Raw genomic sequence first — 12548 nt, 5'->3', positions numbered from 1 at the left:
GGGTGCCATACCCTGCCCACCGGAGCCCTCCGCCAGTGCGTGTGACACTTATCAGGGTCCAAAATATATACTCTCTTCGTCTAAGGATATAAAGGCATGTAATTGTGCATGCAGTCGACTTTTAGGAATTTTGACCACTAGTAAGTATGTAAACATATGGATTCGGCATCTAAGAATAATATCTTTTTTGTTTTAGGAATAATATTGTTGTGTTTATCTTGAAAAACTTTATGTTATATACTCTATACATCCCTAAATGTATATCCTATCTGGATGGCCTTTAAGTCAAACTTTCTTAACTTTGACTAAATTTATAGAATATACCAGCAACTGAAATACCAATAGATACACCATGAACTATATTTTCAAAGTAAACTTACTTAATATTGTAGAGGGAGGCGCTTAATTACGCATGGTGGTAGCTATACGCACGATGGTGACAGCTACACACCGTTTGATATAAGTGCCTTTTTTGATATACGAGGTGACGAGTTTCTTATGGCATTGGCACAAGTACATCTTTGTTGTATAGAAATGACTTTTCTCACTTTTCTTTGTCTTTTTAGTACCTTTTTAACTGTGCCTTTTCATCGTGTAGAAAGGGCATGATCTCACTTCCCAGTCTTTTTTGGCATAATTACCTGTTTGCTTGCCTGGCTGGTCCAAATTAAGTCACGATATTTTTGTTATAGAGTTATTTTCATAGTCCAAAATAATTTACCAAACTAATTAGAGATGAACATTGGGGATGTGCATAGCTACCGTCATGGGTAGCAAATTATTTCCGATATTGTAGATACTGATATTTTTTATGAACTTAGTCAAACTTTTCCTATACACTTAGTAATTTGACCTAAAAGAAATCCAAATAGAACCTACATTTGGGGATAGAGGGGATATCATTTTTACTATTATAGGCATATTACAAGCAAGTAGTATAGTCAAAGTCCTGCATTGGAAAATGTGAACATTCAAGTGCATCTTATATTTTTTTTAAAGATGACCAAATTTGATATTTTCTAAGGTGACTAAAGAATTGAAGTTTCTTTTGCAGGAAAAAATTCGATCAATTCTTCAATCATGACATTACAATGAACACCACAAATAATAAAAATTACAACCAGATCTGTAGACCACCTAGCGACGACTACAAGCACTGAAGTTAGCCGAAGGCGCCCCACTGTCATCACCCTCCCTCGCCGGAGCCGAACAAAACGTGTTGTAGTAGAAAATTGGGAAGTCATCGTACTAATGCCCTATAGGACCAGTGTAGTAGAACAACAACCGCCGCTGTTGAAGAGTAATGTAGGACAGAGGGATCCAACCCGAAGACACATGAGCATAGACGAACTACGACCTGATCTGAGCAAACCCACCAAGGACAGATCCACCTTAGACACACCTCCACATGCCCACCGACGATGCTAGGCGCAACACCTAGACGAGGGCTAGATGGGGAGAATCTTACTCCACCTTCTCGGAGCCACCGCTGTCTCGACTTCCTGAGTATGACATAAACCTTAACAAAACTCAAAGAAACATCGGAAAACGGAGACGAGGCGGACTGACGGTAGCGCCGGCAGGAGGTAGAAGAACCATAGGCCTTTTTTTGAAGGAGGAGGCCGCTGAGACGTTTATCGGTCAGCCAAATTACAGATTGTAAAACCTAGAGTTCCAGGCAACTTTAGTTACATAAATGCATAATTAACAAAGTTTCGTATTGTAAACTGAAAGGAAAGGGTCAAACATTTACGACGGAAAAAGTGACACGACATGGGGTTGGATGGTTAGGAGACCACCTGGCAATCAGATTAATCACACAATGATTGGAGTTTGATTAAAAACATAGTATTTGTTTATTTGTCAGGTGTTTATATTTTCCTTCAGATTTTGTATGTTGCCGACTTTTATAGGCCCGGAAGAAGAGAAACAATGTACCATTCCCCGTCAATTACTTTGATGTACAATAGTAAAAATACTATAGATAAATATGATGAGAATGTGATGTAAATGTAACATATACACGTAGAAATGTTGCATACCTACAATGGGACAACCTCAACCATCAATGGAAACTAACAATACATATGTCGACGTGTATACAGAATTAAAAAACCTAAGGCTTAAAATGTAAGACATACACTTGAAAAGAACAAATACTCTGTGGTAGCAGTAACAACCACAGTGATGTAGCCATTGCAACATGAAGTGCGCCAAGTATCGACATGGCAAAAGAACCGTCGTGTGTGCTGAGAGGCGCCTATGCAGACGGAGGCGGCGCCAGAAACGGCATAGGCACATTGATGCTCGGGATGGCAGGTATCTGCGGCATTGTCACCTTCGGCACAACAATTGCGGGCATCGGCGGCATGGTCAACTTTGGCACGACAATGGAAGGCATCGGGGGCATCGTCATCTTGGGCACGGAAGGAACAACCGGCAAAGGCGGCAGTGTCACCTGCGGCACGGTGGGCATGGTTGACATAGGTGGCACGGTCACAGCTGGCACCGTGGGAACAGGCACAGCCGGCATAGGCGGCAGTGTCACCTGCGGCACAGTCACGGCCGGCACCGTGGGCACTGCCGGCAAGGTCGGCACCGCTGGGATGCCAGGGACAGGAGCAGCGGTAGGGGAAGCCGGAGGAGTAGTGTCGGCCAAGTTGCGTGTGCCATGGCACGTGTTGCTGGAGAGGACCGCGCACACCATGATCGCGGCCAAGAAGCTCGCCGTGGAAGCCATAGCTAGCTAGGAAGCTCCTAGCTAGAGTTCGTCTGAGATGGCTTACTGTCGTGTATCTAAACTGGGAAGCAACTGCAAGATGTTTTTCCTCTGTTGCGATGGAAGAACCGATGTCAATGCGTGTCAGTTTTATAGCCCAGGTGATGGCTTGCTTAGATTGGTCGTTGGCCAGACTCATCGTGGTAGGCAGCACAACTTCTATGGAACCATGGTTGGTAATCAGAATTGTGTGTACGTTGGTGAGAAAAATGCATGGATGGCTCAAATTCCATGTGTTTAGGTGAGGAGCTGGAGCTGGGCTCAACTTTCCTAATTCTGTCAAATAAAAATACTAACGCGGCTCCACGGCATGCATTTGGATGTGCTTTGCTTTTTTTTTAAGCAGGAAGATTTAATTACATCCTGTCTGATTCTTTTCGGGACCAGTCACCTTTTCAAATTAACAAAAACTTAATTAATAAAATTCAAAATTTTAAGAAAATGTAAACATAAAATTTTCTATGGAGGAACGAAATAAGGGCATTGATATTACTTACTCTAAAACAAGAAATAAACTCAAATAAAAATAAGTTAAATTGCACAAAAAACTTGGATACAAATTGCATATAGTTCGACAATGAGGCAAACCAGCATATATGTAGGTGGAGGACACTTGCCCGCATGGCAGCTATACCGTGATATATCAGCTTGTCTTTGTACTCCCCCGTCTCAAAATAAGTGTCTTAACCTTAATACAACTTTGTACTAAAGTTGTACCAAAGTTAAGACACTTATTTTGGGACGGAGGAAGTACATTCTTAGCCCAACCACCCAAGCTTGTTTCAGTCCGACCTATCCACCACATACTCTGATGATGGCCGTCAAATTATCTCCTTTTCATGTTCAGATGGATAGTCGGGGGTTGCCAACATGACTCACAACAAACTGAGTGGACCAACTAAGAGAACAAACATAACCAAATAAAAAATAATTGCTACATTGAGTAGTTACTCAAAGAATGCGGTGAAAGAACTACAGAAGATCAAATATGCACTGGTTCTACGAGTTCGCCACCCTTAGACGTAGAGCCTGAAATCATTAAAGGCAAGTGTCCTCCACCTACATATACGTTGGTTTGCTTCATTTTCGGCGGTCTTCTAGCCGCAGGAGACAAGATAACCCCAAATCTTTACATAGGGTATTTTTCATCTTTTTTGCTACTGTTACGTAGTCTTGGCAGCGGCGTCTTGGGTGCGGAGACGGTGTCGTGTGGAATGATGGTTTCACAACCCATCCCAGATCCCATTTGTGTACCCATCGTCATTATCATCTTCTTCTTCAGCGGCCCGGTAATGAAGCAACGGTACACAACCTGTCATACAAGGGGTACACCCTCATCCCACGGTGGATTCAACGATATCAGATCTCACCCCTTGTGGTGCGCATCCCACATGGCTATCTAAAATCTTTAAGTTTAGTAAATATTGTGTCTTTCCTGGATTTTTTACTTGGTGCATGAATTCTTAAAAATGTGAGGATGTTAGCTCCTTGATGTTGTTAAGAAAATGTACAATATTTTGATGGTGTGAACTAATTGTAAAGAAGGCATTTGAATTGTATCTGCTTGTTGTTTTTAGCGCATATCTCCACATGTTGCTACTGGTCGTGTATATCCCGACTATGTTTAATACTGCATCCTCGAAACTCTTTACATCTTTCTTTTTATTACGGGATCGTATGTGCATCTATCATTGTGCTTGATACGCCAACGATGCTATTTCCATCATTTTGTTGTTGAATGTATTGTCTCTTCTCTTGATGTTCTAGTCTAATAGTTGGACCCTGCATCTATAATGAAAATTCCCATCATGGCTTTCATAGGTTACACTTCTTGACATCGGCACGAGGGCATATCTCCTTGAAGGCTTTGCCGGAAGAATGCCGACTTAGTTGTATGTGTTTTTTTATCTCGTCTTTGTTGTGATTCCGCCATTGTTGTCTTCTCCATGTACTCTGCTTGCAAGCAGATGATATATCCATGTTGTCTTGTATCTATTTTAATAAATTTATGGTTATATGCATTCGAGTAGGTAGAGGTCGAAAGTTTTTGACATTCCTTGTGAAAAAACAAACATCTGTCATTTTTGGCCTTAAAAGGCAAAGATTGCGTACAAAAACACGATTATGTGCAATGGAACAACCGTCAAAATTCAAGAAACACCAACAATAAAGATATGAGGGCTTAAACAAATTGGTATATGAACAACTGATACACATCACATCAAAATGTAAAGAGTTCTACCACGTGACATATATGATAAGCAATCCAAACAATTCAAAAAAAAAAGTAAATAGTTCCATGTAAGAAAATTATGGAGGCGTAAAGAAAATGTAGTGCCTGCATGTAAGAAAATATGGGTTGTGGCCACTCCCGCATCAAGGCCGCCGCACCGAGTCGCCTACACAGACGGAGGTGGCGCCAGGAACGGCATGGGCATGTTCACATTCGGGACGAACGGCATTGGCGGCAGTGTCACCTTTGGTACGACAATAGCGGGCATCGGCGCCATGGTCACCTTGGGCATGGGCGGCAGCACTGCCTTAGGCACGACGACGGAAGGCATGGGCGGCAGCGTCACTTGCGGCACGGTGGGCAGGGTGACCGCCGGCATTGGTGGCAGCAGGGTGACCGTTTCAGTGGGCACGGCAGGCAGGGTCGGCACGGCAGGCATGCTAGGTACAGCAGCGGCAGGGGCAGCCGCCGGAGTCGTGTCGGCCAAGTGGCGTGCGCCGTGGCACGTGTGCCCGGTGAGTAGGAGCGTGCACGCCATGATCACGGCCAGCAAGCTCGTGTTCGAAGCCATTGCTCAGTGCTAGCTACTCGTACGGAGTACTAGTTTCTTTGAGACTGGGTGGTGATTGCAAGGCTGGCTGCGCTTGCTCTGTTGTGTGCTGGGATGCAGAAACATGGCTCGGTAAAAGGCAATATATAGCCTTAGCGAAGTGATCAGAATCAGATCGGTTGTTGGACCAGACTCACATTATCGTGTCCAACATAGCGACGGTTGGGTTGGTAATCCAGACGCCAGCGTGTTAATCCAAAAGGAAAGTGGATGCGTCTGCATGGTTCGAATTTTCTGTGTTTTTGGTGTAGAGCCGGTGGTGCTGCTCTTCTGTCCTGCTCCTTTCCACCATCCCGCTCGCATATTTTTTTGCCCGTCAGCTCGTGGCCCGTGCGTTTGCTAATTTGCTACTTAGTGGCGGCATTCAGGTTTCAGCAGAGCTCCGTCGTCTCTGTGTCATGCCCCTGCTGTTGTGCTTCTCTGCGTCACCCTCTGTTCTATTTCAACTGAAGATCCAAATTGCTGTCCCATCTATTTCAACTGAAGATCTAAATTGCTGGCCTCATGCTGTTGTGGAGTAGTTAGCTAGAATTAACAGGGTGATTCATGCATTTGTATGGTTAGATCATAACGGAAGTTTTACATTTGTCTTGAGTCAAACTTTATTACTTTTGACCAAGTCTTATATATATAGAAACATGTCGACATCTACAATACCATATTTTCCATTATTAGGATATTATGAAATATTTTTTCATATTATACATTTTTTATCGTATATCTTTGCAATATTTTTCGAAGATTGGTCAATTTAAAAATGTTTGACTTAGAACAACCTGCAACTACTATTATTTTAGAACAGGTGCTAAAATACTTTGGATATTGATAGTTGTAGGTGTAAAATATGGACAGGGATCCAATGGCATGTCACGGTGTAAGAGCATCTACTCCCGGACCTCTCAAACCCATCTCAAACGCCCGGGCACGATTTTTTGACCCAGACAGGCCTCTCAAACAACCCTCAAACGTCCGGGCTGACCGGCACCCCACATATCCAGCCCAAATATGGGGCGGATATGGGGGTGCCCGGGCACACTCGCCATGTCGGACCCGACAGCTCGACCCCACCCCAAATTGCACAAAATCTACCAAATCCTTCCTCCTCCTCCTGCCACCCTTCAACCATTCCCGCGCCCGGACCCTCGTCGGCCTCCAGCCCTCCACCCTTGCTCCCAATCCTCACCTCCGGTCCCGATCCATCGCCGGAAATGTCATCCAGCCCGACCCAGACATCTTTGCCCCAACTTCACCGGCGTTGAAGAACTCAAAAATCCTACAGAACACGGACAAGGATATTTAGATCCGGGGTTATCCCACCCTCCCAGCATCACAGCGGCTAGCGGAGGCCAAGGATCCCGCAGCAGCGCCAACGGGTCAAGGGGAAAAGCTAGCGGCCTCCTCTCCAACAAGCCCTAGAGTTGTCGCTAATGGACCAGGGAGGGAGAAGGATCCGGAGAAGAGAGATCATGTGGTAGGTGAGACGTGATAAGAAGAGAGAACCAATATTTGCTAATAGACTTTGGATGATATAAGATTGTGAAGATGTTTTAGCTGCAGGTTATTGATGTGAAATACACTTTCCACGGATCTTGAAGTTTTTATCCCTCCACCAATATAACAATGATAGAATCTTTATCTAATAATAAAGAAACTATTGCTTCTGGCCGTACGTCATCAAAATTACCCCTAAAGTTGGCATAAATTACCCACCATGACATCCAAAGTGAAAAAAGGAGTCATTTTTCCCTGTGAAGGCGCTTTTCGTTGATTCAATTAGTAGCAATCCATGATATCACAAGTTGGCAAGTAGTGCACTGGCTAGAGCTTCTCTCACCACCAGTGAAACTCAGGTTTGATCCCACCTAGCTCCCCTTTTCCTCCCTTTCCTCCTTTATAAATCGTGAGCACCTTTCTTTTTTAGATCATAAATCATGAACACCTAAGAGCCAGCGCGCCCTATTGGGCCCATGAGCGAGTCTGGACGCCCTTTGTTCTTTATTCCGGTTTTTTTTGTTATTTTATTTTTCTTTTCTCTTCTTATATTTTCTTATTTGAAACAATTTTTAATTTCCAAAAACTTTCAACTTTCAGTTTTTTTTGTGAATTTATGAAAAAAAATATTACCGAAGTCATAAAATGTTTGTCGATTAAAAGCAATGTTCACGATTCAGATAAAACTATTTGTATATCCAGAAAATGTTTGTGAATTGAACCAAATCTCCATGAATTCCAAAAAATTCATGAATTTTCTAAATTTTCAAGAAACCCAAAAAATGATCGTGAATTACAAAAGAAGTTCATTGATTCAAAAAATGTTCATGCTTTTCAAAAAAAGTTCACCATTTCACAAATGTTCATCGATTAAAAGAAATGGGCCGGTTCATAATTTTTTTATCAATTCAAAAAATATTTGCCGACTCAAAATATGCTTGTCGATTAAAAAATTGTTCATGAATTGTAACGCCAATTCAAAAATTGTTCATGAATTTGTAATGCCAATTTAAAACTTGTTCAAGAATTTATAGAAAATGTTTGTGAATTTAAAAATGTACTTTGCTATTTTCATCCTAATGTAATACTTGTTGGGCATCGCCGAGGAGTACGTCAAAAAAGGCATAAACAGGTAGCGGCAACTAGATAGATATTTTTTTAGGGAACTAGATAGATATTTTGCTTGTCAAATAAATTGAAAACACCTTGAGTACACTTAAAAAAACATGTCATACTTATTTTATTGTGCAACACCATTTACCATGTTGTTTTTCATGTAGTACCGTGAAAGATTTAAAGGAATTTGCTGATGTCGTCAGGTGTGTGCATGAGCGATGCCTTTTTTTTCCTTCCGTTGCAACACACGGACATGTTTGCTAGTATAAATACATACTGTATATGTATTGGGACAGCCCATAAAAAGAAAATCAACCCACTACCTGACATCTGATACTTGAAATGCAAAACATAAATGGCGAACACAAATATTTCACACAAGAGCAGGCGAGTGATCTTGAGCTAGATTGAACATGAAGAACGCGACACTGTCAATGCAACACCATGCACATGGCACACCTGTGCTGATGGAGGCGGCGCCAGGAACGGCATAGGCATGTTGACGGTTGGGATAGAAGGCATCGGCGGCAGTGTCACCTTGGGCATTGAAGGAATGGCGGGCATCGGTGGCACCGTCACCTTAGGCACAACGACGGCGGGCATCGGCGCCATGGTCACCTTGGGCATGACGATGGCCAGCATCGGAGGCATTGCCACCCTGGGCATGGAAGGAACAGCAGGCATAGGAGGCAGTGTCACCTGCGGCACGGTCAGCGCAGGCACCGTCGGCATTGCTGGTACTATCACGGCCGGAACCGTTGGCACAGCCAGCATCGGTGGCAGGGTTGGCATGGTAGGCACGGCCGGGAGGCCAGGGACAGCAGCCGCAGCGGGTGGGGCACAGCCGTCGGGGTGGCGTCGGCCAAGTGGCGTGCGCCGTGGCACGTGTGGCCGCCGAGGAGCGTGCACGCCATGATCATGGCCAACAAGCTCGCTTTGGAAGCCATTGCTCAGGTGCTAGCTAGTAAGTAGTTTCTTTGAGACTGTTTAGCGTCGTGCCTGGGTAGTGATTGCAAGGCTGCTCTTGCTCTTTTGCTTTGTTGCGAGTTGGGATGCAAGAACATGGGTCAATACGAGGCAATTTATAGCCTTAACCAAGGCATTAGATCGGTTGTTGGCCAGACTCACATAGTAGTGGCCAACACATGTTTCTTTGGCTACGATTGGTAGTCGAAGTGCCAGCGTGTTAAAACGAAATGAAAATGTTTGCTCGACTGAGGCACGAGATAGATCAGCCGTGGAAGACCGGAAAGTGGATGCACCTGCATGGTTCGAATTTCCCGCGTATTGGTGTGGAGTTGGCGGGGCTGCTCTGGTGTTCTACTGCTTTGCCACATTGCTGTTTCAGCGTGTCAAGGTATATTTTGCCCGTGCATTGCTAATTTTGCTGCTGTAAAATGTTGCCGTCCACCTCGGCATACACCGCCCTGTTATACGTAATTATTCGAGTTATTTACCTAAAACCACCACACTTGGGGCTAGGGTCACAGGTCAGTACCAGATTTAAGACATGTAGAAAAATGCCACCAGTTTTGAGACTAATCGGTAACGCGGAGCACTAACTGACTGTTTTAGCCACGGAAACAGCGAAATCGACAGGTGGGACCCACCTGTCGGGTCGACGTGGCGCGGGCTGACGGGCGACGTTAGACGGCGGGTGACGGCCGTTTCGCTGCCGGTGTATTAGGTGGCCCGCGCGGGTCGTGGTCCGACCAGACCGCACCAGACCACACCGCTCGCTCTGTCTCGACCTCGACGACCGCCGGCGCCACCACCGTTGTCTCGCCGCCGTCCGCCGCTCCGCCATGGTTTCTTGGAGTGAGGGGTCAAGGTCAAGCTCTTTTTCGGACGACGACTCAGTGACTAGCCAGGTACGTTCATTTTGGGATTCCAGCATTTAGGGTTAGGGTTAGGGTTCTTCAATTGGGGATTTGTTACCAGCTCGCTGATTTGTTCAACCTGTTGGGTTTTTAGCTTCCTAGGACTATCCCATGCTATGAATGGAGTGGCATTGCTCATGAGCTCTCCTCTCGCTGTCTGCATCGAGAGCCTTGCCTGAGGCTAGTTGCATTTGATTCTACTGACACTGGCCGGCGTTTTCTTGCTTGTGCTGAGGAGAAGGTATGTTGCTTAGTAATGTAATTAGTTAGTTTCTGCTCCATTCAGTTGCCACAAGGAAATTATGCTCTGATATGCTCTGACTTAGTAGTGCAAAGAATTGTTACTGCCCACTGTTGTAGATAGTGGTTATGCTCTGCCAGTAGGAAATGCCGCTCTGCCAGTAGGAAATTATGCTTAGGCGGTAGTGTAATTTTGTCCAAATAATTTAGTAGTGCACACAATTGTAAATGCTAGTAGGAAATTATGCTCTATTGAATAATCAGGTGGAAATAATATAGTTGTAGTTATAATTATTGACAATAATTATATTAATTGTTGACAATAATATAGTTGTAGTTATATTTAGTCTATAATTGTTGACAATAATATAGTTGTAGTTATATTTAGTCTATAATTGTTGACAATAATATAGTTGTAGTTATATTTAGTCTATAATTGTTGACAATAATTATATTAATTTCATAAGCTTTTTTGAATTATGATTGGTATTTTTTTTGAATTTTAGGCAGAACTAAAGTGCAGTCATCTGGAGTGGATAGACCCTGACTGGTCTGTGGGTATGCAGTTCTGCCTAACTGAATTGTGGAGCATGTATGACAAATAAAGAAGGACAGGCTGAGAGATAATGTTGAGTATGCTGAGAAAATTTCAAAGTAGTTGGAGAAAAGAGGAAGATGGAGGAAGAGCTGAGATTTTTCAAACATGATTTTGCAAAATGGTGGCTGACAAGGAGGATGCTATTACTCAGCTGGGCAATGCTAGGTTGGCTCTCAATGATCTGAAAGAGGAGATTGAGAAGAAGTTGGCAAACCATGGTTGCACAAATCTACATCACTTGCTCAGGGCAAAGCCAGAGAAGGAGAGGGACAAGCTTGTTCTAGAGAGAGAACAACTAAAGGAAGAGAAGAAAAAGCTAGAGTACATCATTTCTGACTTGCTAAAACAGAAGCATGGCTACAAGGACAAGATCAAGAAGTTGAAGGAGATCTGTGATGAATTTTAATTATGTAATGTGGTATTGAACTGCTGTAATTGTGCTATGTTGCACTGAATTATCCAGTTTATGTCCAAGTCTAGAATTTGAACTTATGGCATGAATGTCAACTGAATTTCTACTATTGTAATGGTTTAATTTGTACCGAATTATCCAGTTTACCTCGAAGTCTAAAATTTGAACTTATGGCATGAATTTGAACTGAATTTGCAGTACAGTCTTTTGTATTATTTTTATATGAGGTGAAACTGGTGTGATAGTCAAATTGTTGTGCACAGAATGTGATCATAGACACCAACAATTTATGGCATGATTTTAGAAGGAAACTTATGACATGATTACTGTGCACAGCACAGAATGTGATGATCAGGCAAACAATATAGTAGTAGACAGTAAATATATTGCATGATTATTGTGCACAGAATGTTATGATCAGGCAAACTTTAGATAGAACAGTGCAAGCACAGAATTATAGATAGATAGATATATGCTAGCCAACATAGCAGTACACAAGAATTATGGATAGCAGTTCCTCATAGCATAAAACCAACATCCATACATAGGTTCAACATAGCAGGCAGCAGTTCTTAGTGCCATACATAGGTTCAACAGAAGTACATAAGTTCAATATTTACGGCTCTAGTGCCTGATGGAGCACACATGCACTTTGATACATAGTCAAACAAGAACTCTCAGTAGTTCCCACTAGCATAGAAGTACCCCTCCATCCTTTTGCTCATGTATTTTGTCCTTCTTGGCCTATTTCCTATTGGCTGGCTAGATGAAGCTTCTGCAGTAGTTCTTGGAGGATTGAAACTTCTTGCACCTCTTTTTGCAGCAGCACTACCAGCACCAGAAGGAGAAGAATTTGCAGCTCTAGCAGATGTAGCAGCAGCTCTAGCAGATGCAGCAGCAGCTCTAGTAGAGTTACCCCTTGAAGCAGCAACAGTTGAACCCCTTGAAGTAGATATAGAGCTTGCACCTCTAGGAGTTGTTGTACCAGATGTTGAGCTTTCACCTTGCTACCATGCATGGGCTGTCCTGTTTTCCTGCAATTTTTTTGTGGGATAAATTTCAGTGATAATTAATTAATGATGAGACCGAGAAGGAAGTGAAAAAGAGCATACCATGTGCTTGTTCTTTCTAATTTGCATATCAGGCCTCAATGGCTTTCCACAACTTGTGTATTTGTGGCCCTGCAACT

At 43.3% G+C, this 12548-nt stretch overlaps 2 protein-coding genes and 1 pseudogene across 2 annotated transcripts; all 3 read right to left on the bottom strand.

Moving 5' to 3' along the window:
* Nucleotides 1-1962: 1962 nt before the first annotated feature.
* Nucleotides 1963-2835, bottom strand: LOC123117098 (protein app1). Its single transcript, XM_044537935.1, has one exon. The coding sequence runs from the start codon at nt 2738-2740 to the stop codon at nt 2261-2263; it is 480 nt and encodes a 159-aa protein (XP_044393870.1). The 5' UTR covers nt 2741-2835; the 3' UTR covers nt 1963-2260.
* Nucleotides 2836-4954: 2119 nt separating this feature from the next.
* LOC123117097 (protein PELPK1-like) lies at nt 4955-5665 on the bottom strand. Its single transcript, XM_044537934.1, has one exon. It carries the CDS (start codon nt 5581-5583, stop codon nt 5179-5181), a length of 405 nt encoding a protein of 134 aa, XP_044393869.1. The 5' UTR covers nt 5584-5665; the 3' UTR covers nt 4955-5178.
* A 2966-nt stretch (nt 5666-8631) lies between these two features.
* On the bottom strand, nt 8632-9176 carry LOC123115079 (protein app1-like; annotated as a pseudogene).
* Between the last annotated feature and the right edge of the window lie 3372 nt (nt 9177-12548).

Source organism: Triticum aestivum, chromosome 5B, assembly GCF_018294505.1.
Source record: "Triticum aestivum cultivar Chinese Spring chromosome 5B, IWGSC CS RefSeq v2.1, whole genome shotgun sequence".
Lineage (NCBI taxonomy): Eukaryota > Viridiplantae > Streptophyta > Magnoliopsida > Poales > Poaceae > Triticum > Triticum aestivum.
The sequence above is the reverse complement of the archived record's forward strand: the minus strand, read 5'-3'. Positions and strand labels throughout refer to the sequence as shown.